Source organism: Falco cherrug, chromosome 7 (genome assembly GCF_023634085.1).
Source record: "Falco cherrug isolate bFalChe1 chromosome 7, bFalChe1.pri, whole genome shotgun sequence".
In the NCBI taxonomy this organism is placed as follows: domain Eukaryota; kingdom Metazoa; phylum Chordata; class Aves; order Falconiformes; family Falconidae; genus Falco; species Falco cherrug.
This window is the reverse complement of record NC_073703.1, coordinates 61,925,646-61,946,704: the sequence shown is the minus strand read 5'-3', so window position 1 is coordinate 61,946,704 and position 21,059 is coordinate 61,925,646. Positions and strand designations below refer to the sequence as shown.

At 36.7% G+C, this 21,059-nt stretch overlaps 1 protein-coding gene across 12 annotated transcripts in view; it reads left to right on the top strand.

The window, feature by feature from the left end:
• Window positions 1-21,059, top strand: part of RALGAPA1 (Ral GTPase activating protein catalytic subunit alpha 1) — a 132,876-nt gene that overhangs the window by 74,160 nt on the left and 37,657 nt on the right. For all 12 annotated transcript variants that reach the window (XM_055715075.1, XM_055715074.1, XM_055715072.1 and 9 more), the window contains 8 exons: window positions 102-212; window positions 1,170-1,238; window positions 3,056-3,190; window positions 3,928-4,111; window positions 11,056-11,920; window positions 13,454-13,525; window positions 14,483-14,606; window positions 16,267-16,422. In XM_055715075.1, coding sequence (XP_055571050.1) covers window positions 102-212; window positions 1,170-1,238; window positions 3,056-3,190; window positions 3,928-4,111; window positions 11,056-11,920; window positions 13,454-13,525; window positions 14,483-14,606; window positions 16,267-16,422 — 1,716 coding nt within the window. The remainder of the gene's footprint in view (window positions 1-101; window positions 213-1,169; window positions 1,239-3,055; window positions 3,191-3,927; window positions 4,112-11,055; window positions 11,921-13,453; window positions 13,526-14,482; window positions 14,607-16,266; window positions 16,423-21,059) is intronic.

The window sequence follows — 21,059 nt, the reverse complement described above, 5'->3', positions numbered from 1 at the left end:
TGTATAAAACTATTACTGAAATTCCTGACCACCTTATCACCTAATGTACTCTTACGTGAAACCACATAGTCATTGTTACTGTGCTGTGTTCTCTTTTCTAGTTTCCAAATAAAACAGTAGCCCAGGTAGCCTGCAGTATGCTGAACATGCTGATACATTATGTACATAGGCTTCAAGTGTATCAAGCTGATTCACCTTTAAGAATTATTCAAGTAAGTAATTTTTAAAAATTTGAAATTTTTAATTCCTTTAAGTGCAACAGTAGAATGTATTTTCCTGAAATTAAAATACCTGAATATTGACAAGTATGTTTCACAACACGTTGAATTAGTAAAAGCATGATGTTACTTAACATTAGCAATAGGGATTCACACCACAGTTGCTGACGCCAGTATTAACATGTATAATGCCTGTATCATGCTTATTTTTTCTCAGATACCACTATGTCATTATTTACATGAGAACGTTGTCAATAAAGTCCAAACTTCTAAAGTTAAATATCTTCAAATATGTTTAAGTTTAGTGAGAAAGTGATTACTTAAAATAATCTGCAATTTTGTTTTGCATATCCATTAAGGAGTTTCAGTATAAAGCAAAAATAATTATTTTGGACACACTTTAAATAACAAGGAAGTAGACTATGGCCTCTGTGAGTATGAACTACAGAGAACAGACAGAGGTCTCCCAGGTAACTGAAAAGAAAATTGTGTAGTAGCTTCTTAAGAGGTATAGCAGGCATTTCTCTGCTCCTCTGCAGTCATATTGTTGATCAGGTAGGGACAGGGTGTTTACAGATTCTAGCAGTTCTAAGAACAACGGAGCTCAGATAGCCCCATACACAGACCCGTGTCAGGCTCCCTCCTGCACCTTACAAGTGTGTTGAATCAAGTTATCTTCCTGCTTGAATATCTGGAGTGGCTATGTAATGTCATTGTCCTTAATGCACCTATATCAGTCAAGCAGAACATATTCCTTCAATGTTGCCTTTATGGAAAAAAAACAACCCAACAAACCAAAACGGCAGCAGGGAATACTGTAATTTGTCTCAAAATAACTTTAATAGAATATAATAGAATCAGTATTTTGTCGCATTTACCTGCCTAAAAAATTATTTTAAACTTAAATATTTAGATTATATTTTAAAAGAAACTATGCTATATTTCCCCCAGATTCTGATAGCAACTATTACACATCTGCTACCCAGTACAGAAGCGTCCTCTTATGAACAGGACAAGAGGGTAAATATTTTTAACTTCTTTTTAATGTGTCAATTTAATTACTAAGGTACATGACGTAACTTTGTTACAAAATTTAAGCTGTGTTTTAAAGCAGGAATTCAGCTCTTTAAGTATAAAGAGTATAGTCTTCCCAGAAATATAGCAATATTGTTTATGTAAGTGAATTTCTAAAGTATTTATGGAAAAATATATTTTTTTAAAATTAATTGAGATGGATTGTTTTCAATAATTAGAAAGTCTTCTTTTTCCTTATTCTCGGTCAACTTAACATCGAAGTAACGTGGACTTTTCAAACTTGTCTTATAGTAAGAACATATTCTCAACTTGCAGAGAGTACATTACAAAATATTTATAAGGCTATGATTGTTTGCTCTTTCCATTGTCAGTACATTCTTAGGCAGGATAGCCAGTAGTCTTCAGATGAATTTGATTGGCATCATCCTTCAAAATGATTGCTATCTTTTTTTATTTTCAGGAGGCCTGAGTCCCCTAGCTAAGATGGGCTCTTTCTTCACCTGACACTCACAGTAGTACTTTCTGCCTCCTGAAAGCTGTGTCTCTTCTGAATTATTTGGCTTTGTTCTAGGACTGTGGGACTCGATGATTATTTAAACTTGGGCACTTTGGTGCAGTTGTCACTGGAAGCTCTGTTGTTCTGGGGTACCCATTCCCACCGGAGCTGGCATTCATCTGTTGCTCATTCTGGGCTCCAGAGCTCTGCTTTGCCTCTCCTCGATGTTTGCGAGAAGTCAGGGGCTGTTGTAGACTACAGTGGTATGCCAAGCTAGCCACCTTTCCACTTGAGGATGCTTCCTGTAATTTAAAAACTTCCCCCATGAACTAATGCTGATCATTGTATGTCAAATATCACATAAAAAATTGGCTTACCTAATTTGACAAACATAGTCCTAATTGGTTTCTTAAAAATTGGTTTAATATAAAAATACTCAGAGCCCTTCACTATTAGGTTTATTATACAGTGCCTCTGAGAGACAAACTTCTAGTGGTTTAGTGAAATGAGCTTGATGTTTATATGTGTTTTATTAGTAAATTAGTTAAGTGGATTTTCTTTGAAAGAATTTTATTTAACTTGGGAAATACTTAAGGAAATCTTGCAGCTATTTATCTGCACAGTTTCCTCTTCCACAGATAAGTTTTAAAAATTAGAAATAATTATTTGAAGCCAGTAAATTATTAATTTTTTGGTGTGCATGTGGGTTGTAATCTAATTCTGTTCTACAGTCTTTAAAAACATCCCCTAGAGGGAGTTGGTTCTTTTGCTGCCTGAGTAGCCTACAATACAGAAGGCAGTTGCATTTCTGTCAGATGATACCTGGTGCTGCATAGCATTATTGGCATGTTGTGAAGGAAATTCTATTTATAAAGCCTGAAATGCAGCTGGAATAGTTCAGTTTTGTGTAATCCTTGATTCACTTTGCAGTGAGCTTTATGTGCAAAATGACGCATCAGCCTTAATTTAGACCTGTGTAATTTGTCATTTTAAAAACAGCAGCCTACAAATCAATTTTGAAAATCACAGGTATCTTCTTAAGCACAGCATCTGCTCACAGACTTACCATGATGAGAAACTGTTGTATGGTTGGTCTATGTTAAGTATCTCCGTAGCCAAAGTTTTTACTGATGCCATGGGTTTACTGATACAGTGGCTCTTACACAAGTGTGATCTGCCCTTACTGCAGAAGGTTGACTCTGCTGAACTGAAACAAGAAAGTAAAACAGAGAAGTAAAATACAGTGATAAATGTGAAGTAGCACGTTCTGATTCAATTGATTTGTAATTGAAAATGTTTGTTCTAGTTGGTGGTTTCTTTACTTCTGTGCTTATTGGATTGGATAATGGCCTTGCCGTTAAAGACCTTGCTGCAGCCTCTTCACACTACAGGAGCAGAAAACGATAAGACTGAAAGATCCGTTCTTAATTGTATATATAAGGTACATGTTTCTTTACTTGCTAAATGAGAATCGCTATGTATGGAGGTAGTCAGTTTTCGTGGAAATAAAGACAAGTTTTTGTAATCTGACCTCTGTTCTACTGCTGAAATGTGGAGTGCTGCCTTAATTCTTGTACATTTTACTGTAACTGCTTGATCTTTGATATATTTGGAATTGTTGATTTTGGTTTACATTTTGTGATGTTTAACCGAGTTCCTTTTTGTGTGTCATATCTATAGCAGACGCTTGTGTTGCTGGAGACCAGCTATACATTTAAGACAGGAGGATGTAGCTTTTATATACCAAGCAATATTATTCAGCAGTAAGCAAAGTAAAAAGCACCAAGTTGTAATTACTGTCTTTAGGGACACAGAACAAAGATAGGGTGGTGGGGTTTTTTTGCAAGGGAAAGGGATTAAAACCTCCAGCAGCTTAGACCTAGCATATGTAATTAAAGAAAATAGGAGATCTAAAAATAAAGGTAGCTTAGTGATTTGTTGTAAGTTTTGTTTCTTGTTGTTAAATTCCACTTCAGTGTAGATGCTGTTTTAACAATTTTCTTTGCAGACCAGTTTTTGTTTCTGAAAACATTAAGCATTTAAAATTTTCCAAATTTTATCCTGCCTACCTTATTCTAACAGTTAAAAACCTTAAATAAAAATAAACTTCATTCCTTCTAAATCTTATCAAGTAGTAATTTCACTAGTTAATGTCATGAAATTCTGGTTTTGTTCTAGGTTCTGCATGGATGTGTCTATGGGTCTCAGTGTTTTAGCAACCCTAAATATTTTCCTCTAAGCCTTTCTGATTTGGCATGCGTGGATTATGATCCTTTTATGCATTTAGAAAGCTTGAAGGAACCAGAACCACTGCATTCTCCAGACTCGGAGAGGTCTTCTAAACTTCAGCCAGTCACTGAAGGTTTGTCAAATTGCCTAAATACATTTTCTTTCAAAAAGATTTTATCTTGGCTTCCAGTATTGAAGTGTTGGTCTAAAGCATGTTTGAAATTGTACCTAGACACTAGGTAAGACCATTAGTATGGAATGAGCTAACATAATTTTGAGCAATTACTGTTCGATTAACTGAAATAAGTATCTTCTGAATGACATGAAGATTGATTTGATATGGATGCTTCTGCACTCTGTCAGCAAGAAGTGTTCAGTACTGCAACATGGATAAATGTTGCTTTTCATTTTACTTTCAGTAAACTAATTTTTTTTTAATTTTGCTTCTTTTTCTAAGAATAATCTGGATTTTTTTCCTATGTGAGCTTTCAATATTGAAAGGTTTCTGTCAATTTTTTTAGTCTATCATGGTTTGTTGTTTGTGTTTACACTGTTTAAAACCACAGTTGTCTATAAAGAGAGGAATTTTCTTTCATCTGCTTAGAACCTAAAGAGACCCAGAAATGAATGTTTTCTTCACAACTTGAATATAAAAACAAAGAATCCAGAAACTAAGCTGCAGAGGAGTAGCATGTATTATGCAGTGTATCTGGTAAATATCAAATGGCTACATTGGGAAGAAAATTGAAAAAGATGAGATTAATACGGATACCAGAAACTCTGTGTAGTGCTATTCTCCTTCCATATTAAGTTGTTCCATTTAGGCTTCCTTAAAGGTATTAAGAATCAGATAAATGCAGCAGCTCTTTGTAGCAGCTGTGTGCTAACAGCAGGTGATTTTGTGGTCTGTAGTGACTACGTGCTGTTTTTTATGTAGAGAAAATGGCTAATCATTGTGCCCTTGTCTAAGGCATGCTTCATCATCCTCAAGTACTTTTTTGGCCAAAGAATTCTAAACATAGAGCTGTCCCCTAATAAGCTCAGTATTGGATTGAACAAGTCTGATTTGAGAACTATTGGCAGGAGGAGCTGTAATTATTAAATTTACTGAAGAATGAAGCAAGGTACTATAGTTGGCTTTTTGTCAAATGGCTGTGGTCTTATTAGTAAAAAGTAATCATCTGCTGGGTCAGAATGAAAGAGGCTTCGAAGGATTCATTCTGTCCTAATTACAGTCTCACCTATACATATTATGTAAAGCTAATATTTAAAGTATTTGCCAAAATTAACTTCCACTGCATGTTCTATTACAGTGTAGTGAATTGTAGTAGCTTTTTATGCCTGGCATCTTTTGTATTCTGTAATAATCTGTAATTATGGGTTAGCAGCAAATGCTGTGTGGCTTTTTTAATCTGACAATCTGAAAAGACAACCCTGAATAGATTTCTCTTTAAATGAATGTAGTTGTACAAAGCCTTAGCATCAATATCTTCATTTTGTATTTCCGCATGTGATCTGTTCTTTTATGATTTCTTGTAAAATTTCTAAATAAAACTAATTTCAGATGTTCCTTTTATCTCTACAGATAAGTTAAGGAAGGCTGATGTGTTTTTAAAGTTTCAGGGCTCTGGAATTGTAAGTCAGATCGTGATATTTAATTGGCAAACTACAGCATTAAAATGCAACCCTGGTCTTGCAGCCTTGGCAGTTCTCGTCCACATTGCCAGGCAGAGAATAAAATTGGCAGTGCTTAACTGACTGCACAGCATCTGTTCTCCTTGGCATTGTTGGGGGAGTGAGAGGAGTAAAGTTAGTGGATAACAACCAGTCTGGGACTCCGTCAAGACGGGGGGGTCGGTTAGTACAACCTACCAGCAGAGCAGTATGCCAATGGATCAACCTCTTTTTTAGCAGAGTAAAAGTGCTATCGTGATATCTTTTTTGAAGGAGTGGAAATAGGCAGGACAGCAATTGTAGGGAAATAGGGAAGTTCTACGTAGACCAGGTGGGGATGGCTAGACTCCTTCCTTAGGTCACAAGCAAAGCTGAAAGTACTGAAGTGCCACAATTCTTAAGACAATTCTTAAGACAGTTCTTAAGGGTGCTTTTGATCAGTTTCATTGACATGCCCTGTTATGCCTTAGGTAGTTCAAGGTCAAATCCATTACAAGTTTTATGGACGCTTAACCCCACAGTATGATGTGGTATGAGACCATGAGGATATGGGCCTTTCAGTGCTCCAGCTGTGTAGTGGGGACAGGATCTGTTGAGGGGCAGGAGCAAGCCCTGCAGCAAGCGGCAGGGCAAAGATGCGTTAAATCCTCTGGGAACAGACGATGTGGGGAGAGGAGAGGACAGTTTCCCTCTCTGTTTCAGTAACTTTCCAAGTGCTGTCTCTCACAAGGCATCTGTTACAGCTGGGATTATCTGTGGAATTGTTTTTGTCTCCTCTCGAGGTTTCGGGTAAAGTGGTAGATTGCAATACAAGATACACAAAGAAGAATTTTGAAATTGACTTTTAAATATATTAAAGTCTTATATTTAAACCAGAATGAACTTTTAGCAGCTGACAATAGAGACATCAGTAGGAAGCTTTTCTTGCATCATCAGAACTTGCCGACAGCAAGTCTGTGGTGCCTTCATACATCTAAGGAACCACAGGGCTTGCCTTGCATGAAGGCTGAGGAATTGTTCCTCTAGCTAGTATTGACAACAGCTTCCTTTAGCTACAGTACAGGCACACAGGTGCTGCCTGTGCTAACGGCATCTAAGCAGCCTGGTTTCAGTGTCACGCTGACAAGAGGTACGCTTTCTGCAAGGGCAGGGTACATTATAGCCATTCACTGTGCAGCCTAGCTAAGTGACTGTGTTGTGCCGTGATCTGCTCACCAGCTTCTGGGCTTTGACTTGTCCTTACAGGACCATAAACGTATATGAGGGAGAAATGAAAGGGAACCTCTCCCTCAAAACTTTGTTGTTTATATTAAATGATGCAAATGTTTAGGAAAAAGTAAAACTGAGGGGGTTTTGTGACGCTGGTGCTGACAGGGAACCTGGTTATGTGAAAATATGTAGCATTAAACAAAAAGTTCTGTACATCTTCTAACGTTAAGAGGTTGCAAAATCAAACTATTGAATAGTCTAATCATAAGGAAATAATATTTTATGGGCCTTTTTTTGCAATTATGGGCAAAAACATTGTGAAACCTGTTCTTCATAGATCACAGATCGGTTAGAGTTGCGATTGGAAGGTAGGAGTCGCATTGCATAGACACAGTGCTCTATCAATTATTGATTTCATGAATTTCCCTCCATTTGTCATATTTCCTCAAACATATTTTAAACCTTTTTGCATAGATCAATAATTTTTCCTAATGTATTTCAATTTCTGAAGAAAAAAGTTTTCCCCATCTTATGTTTAGTCTTAGCTTTCTTTTAAGAAATAGAAATACTTTTAAGGCTTTGCTGTTTGCCTTTTTCCTGAAAGGAGACAAGAAGTACACTTTTTAAAAAAACACTTTATACGTGGTACATCCAGATTAGCAGTTTGTGTTTTCTGAGGGGTCTTCTACAGATGCGTTCTCTGTAACTGCATCTTCTCTGTACCTGAAGTTTAAAATCAGAAAGGAGTGAGACTTCCGTAAGCTAATGTAAAATACAGGTAGGTAAGCTAAACTGAACTCTTTTAGGCTTGCTCTAAATGTCATGGAGAAAGAGAAGAGTTTCTAGAGAGTGATTCATCCCTTCTCCAATTCAGGTTTCTAACGGAGATGAATAGTCTACAGGTGCATCATTCTTTAGATAGCTAAAAGGGTGAGGAGAGTTAAATTCCACTCTCAGTCATTACTTTTTCCTTCTGCTGCATAACTGTAGTTGTTTAGAAGCTGTTCAGCCAAAGTTGAATTAAAGAGTTAACAACACATCTTGAGGAAATTCAGGAATCCTCCATTCATGCCACTGATAAAATTAGTGGTGATGGACCTTCAGCCTTTCCACAAAAGGTAGTTTCAGGGACTGAGAAAAATAGCTAATCTAACATGCTTCCAGAAAATTACTGAGTGATCATGTACATGTATAAATTACATTGCCCAAGCAAAAGACCGTACTATTGTAAAGAGAGCAGAGATGTGTTTACTCAGGAAGACAGGTTGATGAAGCAGCCAGCTACGCTGCTGTAACATGTAATGATATGACTTAGTTTGTAGAATTGTGGTAAAGCTGTGATGGCTTGCGTTACCGTGTATTTTAATCTGCCCTCCAGAAACAAAGAGCATGGGTTAGATACTCATTTTAAAGAGTTCTAATGTATTGATTGTCCAGTTGGTCCTGATTGAGGAGATGTGCTTCTAGGAACAAATTATTAATATGTAAACTTTAAGTTGCAAATTTAATTTAAAATTGTCCTATTTTCAGAAAGCATTACTGAGTTTGGGGTATTGGTTTTTTTTGCTAAGGGAAACCATCACCAGAATCTGATTTGCTGTGTGACAAAAATGCTTTGATTGCGTTATTTTATTTCAACATAACCGATTACATGTTACATCTTACCATTTACTTTTCAGTATGCTTCTTTTCATATTTCTGATTTAAGTTTTCTGTGTCATTTTTAGATCAACAGTACTGTATTCTAAGAGGAGACTCAAGTGAGGAGTACTGTGCTCATTTTATAAAGGAGGCAATGACAGATTTATATCCCAATTCTTTTATTTTTTATTTTAATTCAAGAGCAAATTTTTCAGAGAAAAACTGTGGTGGGACTGGGAAGGGACCTTCCAAATTTAAATCTGATGTTCCACTCTTTGTATCACTGTATCACCTTTCTTTTCCATGTGTCCCTTTAGGCTCCTAAGAGAGTAAATTTATGCACGCAGGCACAATACAGCCATGGTCAGTTTTGAGATCTTTAGGGTTTGTCACCAAACAGTAATAGTAATAACTTTTAAGCTAACAGGTCCCTCTGATCTCTTCATGTTTTTCTGCAGAACTTAATGGAAGGCATTTAACCTACACAGTGTGAGGTTTCAGGTGGCAGGGAAGCTCACATGTCTTTGCTCCTAGGAACCTGGGAAGAGTATTACCTTACGTGTGCAGTGCCAAGTGCTAAACACTTGGCGTAAATATCCTGACAGAGATGAGCCAGCCTCTTCATCACCCAGGTGCTGGTTGGTACTGCACTGATAAATTATTCAACAAGAATCCAACTTACTTCTTCTTTGTCTAGTATAAACTTGCTCACAGTTCCTTCTTATATTTCAGCAGATGGCACTATAACTTAATTTCCTTGTACGCTATCAATGTTTGAGCATTTCATTCAACTTCACTGCATGTTTTTGTATTTGTAGATTTTAAACCTCGAGAAGGTTATAGATAATGAAATTATAATATCTAATTTGTTTATATTAGTTTTCAGGGCCTTAGCTCATTAAAATATTTAAGTTTATCTGAGTTTTGGAATAGCATAAATATTAAGTTGATTTGGGCAATTAGTTGATTTTGCCAACTGTTTACTGGATGAAGTGTTTCCCTTTTTGCAGTTCAGATCTAGTGCTCCCTAAAGGTAGAGAACAGCCAGAATCCCAAACATCTCTTAACATGCTTTACCCAAACCTTGGGGCAGGGAGGCAAGTATGTACTAATTGTTTATTTTTGTAATGAGAATGCATCCCAGTGCTTCAGAAACTAAAGATCTGTCATAACAGTCAATGTGCATTACAAATTTACCTGTATTTTTCCCGTTAAACCAATTAAGACACTTTAAACTGCAAAAAGAAATTTGTTTAGTAAACATGGTTTTTATTGTGTATACATAATATAAAAGGAGATAATTTAATTGTAGCGTACTTTCACATTCAAGAGATGACATTTTTTCAGTAAATACTGAATGAAAAAGTAACGTGGTTCAGAACGTTCTTGTTTGATGCAGTTTTGGTGAGAAAAAAGGTGGGAATTATTTGCAGGAGTTTTCAGTATTTAGTATAGTTTAAAATATATGATGTAATCCTGAGGAAGTATGGTCTTGATTCATCTTCCCTTTGTAAATCCCAAATTTAGGACACTCAGGTCCTGTTACAAGAGGGAAATGTGTGCTTTGCCATATTCATCCTGTTTTGTGTTCTACCTGTTATATTCTGCACTGTAATACTTTTGTGTATGGGTGGGTACCCATAGCCAGTTGAGGATTGTCTGCCTGACAGAGTCACTTTGACCAGCTCTGTACGTCATGGATAATGCAAAGTGGATTTGATAGAAGAATCCAATAACAATAAAGTACTGGGTTAGCTGGGTGTGCTATAAACATTAAGAAATTCCTTTTGTGAATTCAGGTAACGTTGCATCCAAGTGGAAGGTGTGCAGCAAAGGAGGAGGTTGTAAAACCATATTGAAATACCAGTTCATCTCACAAGATGGATTTCACATGAGAGGCACAGCTAAGCGCTTCTTCCTCCAAGTTTTTCCAGCCTGAAACTTCTCAAAATGCACTTAGGGCGTGAGATTTGGGGTTTGAAAATTTTTGCTACTGTTAGATCGTGTTCAGTATAGATAGCCTGGTCTTTGATTTGGTACTTTAACATCATTCAGTAGTATTCTCAGCCTAATCTACAGCTATATACTCCCCAGGGAAATTAAGATGGATTAGAGGTTTTGTGCATCTATGTTCCTTTGTTTTTCACAACGTAATGATGTGTATAAATATAAAAATCCATTACAGTTGGAAATGGACTTCTTACAACGCAGTTATCATCTCTCCTTCTTCAGCAATTTAAGATTTATTTTCACTATATTAAGAAACTGTGTATTTTAGAAGAACCGTGTTGATTACAAAACTATGGTAAAGGAGGTATGGTAGGCTGTAAAATAATGAAGGTGCTTCTTTAACATTCCTGTGATTTTTCATGCTATTGATGTATGAGACCAGAGTTCATCAAAATACATGTTTTCCATTACTGACTTGGATGTATCCTAACCTTGCATTGCTCATCCCGTTTCAAACTCATGACAGAGACCAAAAGAAATATGTAAATCTCAGCGTTGTTTTCTGAACTCTTCTTTTAAAAGCCTGTGTTCTTTCTCTCGTAGTGAAAACTCACATGCAACAAGGATTAATTTCTGTTGCTGCTCGTACTGTGATAACACATCTAGTGAACCACTTAGGCCACTATCCCATGAGCGGAGGTCCTGCTATGCTAACCAGCCAAGTGTGTGAAAACAATGACAACCCATACAGTGAAAGTCCTGAACTTTCTCCTGAACTTTTTGAGAACCCAAACCTTCAGTTCTTTGTGTTGAACAATACTTCTCTGGTGTCTTGCATACAAATCCAAGCAGAACACGACATGCCTGGGGGAGGACTGTCTGCTGGACTTGCATCTGCTAATTCAAATGTTAGGATTATAGTGCGTGATCTGTCTGGCAAATACTCGTGGGATTCGGCCATTTTGTACGGACCATCATCTTTATGTGGATCTTCACAACAAACATCTTTTGCACTTTCTTTATCTCAACAAGATAAACCAGAAGATGGTCTTTCATCTTTCGAGCATGTGGAGGATGTGTCTGCAAGGGATGGAATTACACTCCAAGTAAAAAGGAAGTTTAGAGACACTGTACCAACATGGGATACGATTAGGGATGAAGAAGATGCCCTTGATGAGCTCCTGCAGTATTTAGGTGTTACAAGCCCTGAATGCTTACAGAGAACTGGTGTCTCACTCAACATTCCTGCTCCTCAACCAGTCTGCATCTCAGAGAAGCAGGAGAACGACGTCATCAATGCAATTCTGAAACAGCACACAGAAGAGAGGGAGTTTGTTGAAAAACATTTCAATGATTTAAATATGAGGGCTATGGAGCAGGATGAGCCAACCTCACAAAAGCCCCAGTCAGCATTTTATTACTGCAGATTACTTCTCAGTATACTGGGAATGAATTCTTGGGATAAAAGGTAAAAAGAAAAGGTTCACAATTTAAGAGCTTTCTTTTAAGCAATTGTGCTATTCTTACCATGTAATAATAGTTGATCATAGAGTGGCTAAGCCAAAAATACTCCAGGCCAGCCAACAAGAGAGGGGGGTTGCAACTACGAGGGAAATGGCAGTTTTCTTCTGCATTTCAACCTGTCATTTAGAGAGACAGAAAGGAGGAACCTGTTGCCTTTATTGCTGTTTACGTTCTTTCCTTAGAACGGTGTTGGAAGGCAAATTGAAGGAGTGGTATCTTTTCTAATAATCCTTTCACCAGCTGTACTAAGGGGTACTACCATGGGTAAAGAAGGCATCTTTTTTTGCTTTCTTTGCTTCCCACGTATGTGCCTGCAAAGATCAGTACCTTTCTATGCCAGAATGAGACTCTGAAAGTGTCACATTCTCAGCTATTGTGTTGCTGGACAGTGTCCTGCTGCTTTGCCTGCTAAGAGCATGCTTGCATGCATCCTCAAAGCATTGCATCTGAGTTAGCTAACAAGAAAGACGTGTCCCCTACTATTTATTTCAATGTTGGCAATGTTTGGGTATTGTTTAGAACAACAGGAGACAAGCCCTGTTCAGTTACAACAGTAATGTCTCTGTTTACACTGTTAATTTTGTGTGGGTGTTGTTAGGTGTATGCATGCATATACATATGGGTATGTTCAAATATTAGCATCCTAGTATTTAAGGGTGTTTCTGAAATCTTCTTTAGCCATGGCTTGTCAAATTCCGTAATAATGGCATTGAAATATTTTCTTACTATGAAAGGGAAATGGGTATTCTGTAAAACAAAAATAATCTGTGTCACTGAAATACCACTGAAATCAGAGAAAACTTTGCTGTTATAACCCTTCTTGATTGGGTCTTTAATTCCTCAAGGCAGTCTGGTTTTGAACAGTACTGCTCTTAAACTCATTCCACTGTGTTTTGTGGGAAGCATCTTAAGCACAGTTTAAAAGAAACTAAAAGTGCCTTTCTTGCTCTGACATATTGGTTTGTTTTTTTCTTTAAATTGTTACAGCTGGCTGGGTGACTAGTGAGCTGTGTTCTGCTCTCTTCTGCAGTTCAGAACAGCAAAAGCTCTGTGTTTAATGCACTAACTCCCTAGGACAGTAGGTTATGGGAGTGTCTTTTGTCACTGAGCGTATATATTATGGCCTAATAAAGTGTACAGCTTACATATGTTTCAAGGGGAGTTCCATCTCTTCTTCTGTAGAGAAGAGATCGATTGCAGTTGTATCAAATAGGTTGACAGAAGAAAGTGGAAGGAAGTGAAGGTTGTGCTCAGGGCTATAATGGATATAGATGATTTCCTGGAGTAAAAAAAAAAAAATGCATGTATATTTTTTAAAAGATATCTTAATATTTTATGTAAGAAAGGACTATTGAAAAGGTAGAAGCATTTGTTGACTGTTCTTGAATGGACCTGGAAATGTTCTTGTACCATTCTTGTACTGTTCTGTATCCATTAGTGAACAAGTGATAAAAGAGTTACAAATTTCTCTATTTAGAAGGAGCTTTCATCTCCTGAAGAAAAATGAGAAGTTACTTCGAGAACTCAGAAATTTGGACTCCAGACAATGGTAAATTCTTTTAATGGCTGTCTACTTATTTGTTTAAAGTGTGTCTGTACTTAAAAGGCTCTAATTGCAAAGATGTGAGCGCCGAACTAATTTTTAAGATAGTTTTGTAAATTATTCATGTATTTTGCACTGTGTTGTAGTTATTGGTGTTATATTGAAGTTACATTGGTGTCATTTGCAGAGTGAGACTCTATAAGTGGAATATCATGACGTGGAACAAACTTCAAAGTAACTTGAAATTATGACCATTTGTATGCATAACATGGAAGAGTTTTAAAGCTTTGGTATATCGGTTTCCACATTTTAAGCTTTGGTATATCAGTTTCCACATTTTAAGCTTTGGCTAATTTTTAGCTGTTTTCCCATGCTATTAGCATTTGAAGACATGGACTTCTAGTTGGAGTTGTGGCACAGGATTAAAACCTTTGGTTTTGTAAAAGTTAAAATAAAATCCCTGGAGGTTTTAGAAGTGTGAGAAAACACCTTCAGTTGCTCCAGTGTCTAACAACAAGATGAGAACTGAAGGCATTGCTATAGTACTTAAAGATTCTTCATTTAGTTGCATAAGCTGTATATGGCACAGCATTCACAAGGCAGTGTCGTTGTTAATGGGCAGTGCGGTGTCGGTGATGCCTGTGTCACAGGTTTTGCTTATTTCAGAAGCTCGGCTATTCCATTAGTGATTGGCACTGCCAGCACCATCCTACACCTTCGAAATGGTGAAAGGGGTAAATGCTGTTAGCGTATAGCAAAACTGCAGGCTCTAGAGAAGACCAGACTAGAAAAGACAGAATGGGAATATGGAAGTACAGAGGGTTTTCAGAAAGAAGCCATATAGTTGTACTTCCACTATCTTTTTTGCTGTTTTAAAAGCCATGCTGTGTTTGTACTGTTTGCGTATTTTGCTTTCATATTAGTAAAGGCCCTGTCATGCTTTGACCATTCTCTGTTTTACAGCCGAGAGACACACAAGATTGCAGTGTTTTATGTTGCCGAGGGACAAGAAGATAAACACTCCATTCTTACCAATACTGGGGGAAGTCAAGCCTATGAGGATTTTGTAGCTGGTCTTGGCTGGGAGGTATTTATTAAAAAAATTTTATCCTGAGTTTGTTTACAGAGAAAATTACAGATCCCTTTAGATATTACAAGTCTTTGGCTCTTCAGCATTACTCACAAGTACTGAAATACACTGGTTAGCAAGTAGGATGTAGAGAAGAATTTCCATTTTAATTTCATTAACAATACTAGTTATTTCAAGAAAGTTTGTGCAGCCAGAGATGATTCTTTAACATGCAGTCCTGTACTTGGCTTTCATGAACTGTTTAGGAGGCGTCTTGATTTCCTTGTAAGCCTTTAAAGTGTTAAGTCCATTGAAGTTTGAGCGTTGTTCAAATTTGGGAATCCAAGAAGTACAAATGCACAGCTTCTCTCTTGCTCCCTTCTTCCAGCCTTCCACTGCAGGCATGTATCTGTTCACACACTCCACTCCGTGTCTCTTCCAGCAGCCAGAAATACCCCATCATCTATATGGGCTTGCAGCTCTTCCATCACTACTTTGATACTGTTAAGAGGTTTTTCTTTTTTGCATCCTTCCTTTCTGACCACACAGGATTACCATGGAAGTGAAGTTCAACTCAGCCCATTGCACAGAAGTACAGGAATTGCTCCTGCTCCTGGCTGGCTGCATAAGAAACTGCAAGGGTTTTTGTTCTTCTTGCAACTTGCGTTCATCAGGAATGTCCACATGAGTGTTCATTTTGGGGTTTTGGGGGGTTTTTTTTGCTCCTTAGGTGTCTAAGAGCATTACCAGATTAGCTGTATGGGTAATGGCTCTGACTTTTCCACAAGAACATAGAAAAACTGCTAGAAGTCTATGACTGTCATGAACATAGGTGTTTATTTCCCACATTCCTGATTCTTCAGAAGGAAAAAAAAGCAAACCACATTAGTGGCTTCAAATTTCCTTCTTTAGCAGGTTAATTCTCTTGGCCTTTATTACCTCAATTAAAGAGTTGCTAGTTTAGATTAATATTCCATGATGAAACATCTAATATTTTAACCTCTTAACATTAAGTTCTGCATCCTTTATTAATAGAAAAGGAAATATATGTGGGCAGAGATTAAATGTATCCACATCGGAGACATAGCTTCCTTTAGGCAGTGTTTTAAAAGTGAAATAGCACACTAAGCATCTTACTTATTTCAATATAATATATATCCCATAGAACTGAGACTCAACAGACTTATTTACAAATTACCAGTTAGTGTCCTGTGATTTTTTTTCATATTCACGGAATGAAAATTTCTCAAGAAAATTTATGGAAGGTAAAAAGACAATTTAAAACTGTCTGACACACACAGGGGTTTCTTCAGAGCTCAGGTCAAGGCTGATGTAATATCACAGAATTCTGAAAAATTCAAAAAGCACATGAAAGTGACTGCAGTCAAGTGATCAGGGCATAATGCAGTAAATATTCGTTTACACAACTTTCCTTTTCTCTAACCTCATCCTCACAGCAGCATCTGTGTTGACCATGGAATATAGAATGCCACTGTGCTGCAGCTTATTACCAGTCTAGTCAGCGAGTCTGAGCTCTTTAGAAAAGCATAACTGTGCTGTTGTGAAAAGAATCTTCACTTTTAAAAAATCAGTTGAAAGCGCATTTTAAAGTGTAAAGAATGTATTTATCAGCTGATAATTTTTTTTTCTTGTAATCCTTTCTGGGCTTTATTTCTAGGTGAATCTCACAAACCATTGTGGCTTTATGGGAGGACTGCAAAAAAACAAAAGCACTGGATTGACCACTCCATATTTTGCTACCTCGACAGTAGAAGTAATGTTCCATGTGTCAACAAGAATGCCTTCTGATTCAGATGACTCTTTAACAAAAAAGGTAGGTGTTTCTGAATAACAGATTTTCTTTTGGTAATAAACCCAGAGGAATTAGAGACAAAGAAAATCCAGTAACTTTTTCTAAAAAACCATAAAATACTGTAACACCTTCACCTGCTAATAGTTGGTATTTTATTGAAGTAGGTTAAGCCATATAAATTATTCTCTATCAATTTCTAATTTTGCCATACCGGTGATTTTTGCCATCATTGCAGCTGTTGGCAGGATCACACATGTAGTTCTGAAAAATGCAGGGAGGTAATGATTTGTGTAGAAGAAAAAGCATTGCATCTGCATGACGTTTTAGTACTTTCAGACTTTAAATGCCAATTAATACATATGTGGTGAGAACTTTCTAAGATGATTTTGTATTTACTTAAGAGTCATGCGCTGTCTCTTAATTTGCCTTAAAAAAAAAGGTAAAAATGTAAAGAATTCAACAGTGATTATTGTATATAAGGTGTTTTGTCTTGGAGCAGGCACAGATGCTCAACAGTGATATGATCTCTCATAGCCACATTAAGAAAAAAATGGTTTGCTGTATTGGTATTTTTTTCTTTAGAATTTAATAAATTCCACATTAGTGATAATAAGTTACAGTCTCGAACATGTGTCCTATTATAAATGAACAATTGGCTATCATTAGACTGTCCCCGGCCCTGCATACATACATCTTCAGATGTGCTAATCCTTTCAGTAGACACGTTAATGAGCACTGGTTGAAGTGTAATATTGGAGGAACTGAAGCTGGTTGACCTCAGCAAGGAGTTTAATACTTGTAATTAAATTAGACAGTAGACAGTAAAGAGAGAAATAGCCATGCCTCTGGCAAGCTTCAATTATTAATGACTTTTTTGTTCTTTGTGTTCAACTTGAAGAAAAAAATATTATTGTTATTATTATAGACTGACTATAAGTTCTAACTTGTCACTGTTGTATCTTAGGTTGGTTTGTTTGGTTTGGTTTTTTTTTAATTAAAAAATGTTTTTTCTTATACGCCCGTGGTGCTGGATCCTTTCTGGTTTTTATTTCCTGAAGTAGAAGCCAGGGTAATACTTAGGTTGTTAAATGATTTATAAAAGTGGTTTACTAGTAAAAATAGCAAATTTAAAAAGAAGATTGTTGCTGCTGTTCTAGTATAGAACAGTGTGTGTGTGTATATATATTTTTTAACTTGACTGGCTTCTGTATTTTTTAAACAGAAACTTGGTTTTATATGACACAGCTTGCAATTATTCTCATAGTATTTAGTTATAATCTCTTTGAATTAGAACATTAAAAATGTTGACAAGGGGGAAGATGGGTCAGAGTGAAAATTAATTAATAATAAATAATTTGGAATGATGTGGACTTCAGCAGAACACACAGGGAAGATCTCGTGTCTGTTTCCACGATCACCTCGGTGTACGTATAGCTGTTGCTGCCAGGCGAGGTTCGGTGCAGGTCCAGACCTCCTGTCATTTTAGCTTGTGAAAATGGTGTCAGCTGGATTTTGTAACAACTGCAGCTTGCCCCAGGCCTATTTCTCTCCTCTTTTACCCACAGTCTCACTCATCAGTAATCTGGAGTATTTGAGGTCTGTATGATATGTAGGGTGTATCAAAAGATTGGGATTGTATTTGTAGCTCAGCTGCTGATGGGCTGTTGGGTCAAGCTGCTTCACTTCTGCGTGACACTTTTCCCTGTTCTTCTCCATGTGTGGTTTTTGTTCTTTTTAAGCCCAGTTTCCCTGTGAATGGAGGCTTGTGAGGCTGCCTTTATGTCTCTCCTCCCTTCCCTAAGCCCTTTTGGCCCATTTCAATTGAATTTAGTAGAGACATATTTCAAAGGTGTTAATTCACGTATGTTTAATGGAGGTAGGATAAGTAAAGGAGATAGAGTGAGGGGGACTCTTTGTATTCCTACTCAGCAGGTAAGACCGCAGGAGAAGAAGCATTAGACATCAAGTAACAGGCACCATAGAGAGATGCTATGAAAATCATCCCAAACCTGAGAAAAACATCAACTGAAATTTGCATCTTGGGAGAAACCAGCAAGTGATATCAAGAGGCATGAGTAGGAAAACAGGCTTAATTCTTAGGCTTAATTTGCTTAGACTGCAAAAGGAATGTGTTTCATGAGATGCTGTCCAGCTCACACACACTACAGGGGACCTCAAAAACAATTTGAGAGCTGTTGTGTATGTGCTAACAATTTTAATTGTTCTGAGTGCATGTACTATTCGTGACCTCCAAAGAAACTTAAAGTTTTGTGCTTCTCTGCAGGTCTTTCATGTACTTCCTTTGTCTTATTTCATTCAGTGGGATAAAAACAAGCAAACTTGCAGTAGTTGGCTTAGAACTGCCACTGTTTTTTATATTGTAAATGTGCCTAGAGGTGCATGATAGGTTCATCTTATAAATGGAAATTAAATTAAATTAAAACAGAACTTCTTCCTGCCAGTCGAACCACTGCAAAATCAAGATTCTGCTGTTGCAGAGGCTAAGCCAATTTTAAACTTATTTTCCATCAGTCTTACAGAGTAGTAAATAAAAGTTTTAAGTGTCTTGGATACCTCTGAAGCACTTGTTTCTGAAGATGTGAATGAAAGCAAGAAAAGACGTGAATTTAGAGAGAACTGCTGAAAATCCTCTGAATGTGTAAAGGAACTTAACATTAAAATGCCTATATAAAATAGGTATTTAATTTGCAAGTAGTAGATTAAAGATTTAATGCTGATAATGCAATCCCTTTTGGTTTTCTTAAAATTAAAGGTTAGAGTAAAAAGTATTTGCACTACCCTTACAAGAACAAACTTGCAATGCAAATATCAGGATTAAGTGAAACTGTGAAGGCTCAGCTCACAGAGTGAGAAAGCCTATGTGTGTGCTTCTGCAGCTTATCACCTGTCTAGCTCCTCCTTCTTTAGCCTGATAAAGGAGTGAAGGCATTGCAGGTGAGAATATTATACACAAGATCTGTAAATGAAAAGTAGTAGTGATACTGTTAATGATCGGAATACTGGTTCATCTTGGGCTTTGGGTGTATAACGTGATTCTAGACTATGTGTGACATTGTCCTAACAACGTAAAAGATTTATTGCTCCTGGTATTTATAGCTAGCTTTTTTATTGTGGTATTAACATGTGTTGGGAACTTGGAGGTTTATAGATGTAAATTATTAGTACAATATTTTTTGGAGTAACAATTAAATACACATGTTGCTTTAAAAAAAAAAAACACACCATAATTGTTGAAACAAAGTTTTGTGAAAAATTCAACTAGAGGGTGCGTGTGCTGTAGACAGCAGTGCTGCTTACATTTAGTGGGCAAAAGTAGCTGCATTAAGCCGTTACTTCAGATGTTTCTGCTCCTTCTGTTCTTTTTATAATAAACACTTCCATTTTTGAAGAAGAAAAAAGTTGGGGCTAGCTGTTGTATCATAAGAAAATATAATAGCTTTTTTCCTCCCTCCTTTAGGTAAGTGGGTATTAGAAATTACAGTAATTTTGGCAAGAGTTCAAGGGTTAATGCAACAGATAAATAAAAGGAATTTTCTGTAAATTGAGCCCTGCATTATTTCACTTGTCTTGCCTTTCCAAACCTAACTCATTTAATTTTAAAAAGTAAATACTTAAATTCTTCCTGACAGTGTGCTTTGCTTTTACTATCGTTTATTACTTCAATTATACTTGGTATCACTTAGAACAATCTGCCATTTGGAAATTTCAGTATAGCCTGCAGCTTAGTATTAAGTCTGGCTGCTATTGTAACATGTACAGCATATGACACTAATGTATCAAAATTAGATTTGATCATCCCTCCTGGTTATATTTATTTCACGTTTCTTTTGTATTCAGTTAACATAAATGTATTAGGAGAGCTGACACATGATGATGGCTATAGAGTAAGAATATTTTAAAGTATTTTGAGTTAAATTTGAAATTTCAGGTAACCTAACAGTCGGTCATTTTTATATATTTGTTTTAATGGAGTAGAGTTTCAAAGCAAGCCTAAAAAAATCTGTTTGTCTCTGACATCTCCTCAGGGCTGTCTTCCCGACAGCTCAGGTTTAAAATGGCTAAAACAGAGCTCTTAATCTCTTTCTCATTGCCACCTTTCTGGATCACCACGGATAACATGACCATTGTGCCTGTCACTTGTGCCCATAGCCTGAAATCATCTTTAATTTGGTCCACTTTCTAGATTCTTACATTCAGTCTGTGCTTAAGACTCTATTCTTTTTTCTACCTAACATTTCTTGCAACATAGCTTTTCCATACACACAGTTAAAATTTATCCACTATAGCCCAAACTGTTTCCATAGCTGAACCTTCCTTTCTTTGACCTTGACACTTTCGGTCGTGAAGAATGCTGCTATAAAAGACTTTTTTCTAATCTTTAATGCCTTTTTACAATTTCTTTGCATTTGTCCATCTCTGTCTTGTGTCTTGCCTTGGCTTAAATAATAAACTCCTTATAGCAGTTTGATCTGAACTTATGCAGTATTTAGAGTTTTAGAATATTGGTGTGTAACCTATAGTTCCAGATGTTGCAGCTATAGTGTATTACTGCTTACTGAAGTATAACGTTATTTTAGAGCTTTTTATTATTTATATTATTGCATCACTAATAAGGATTTACGCTTTGTTTTGCTTAC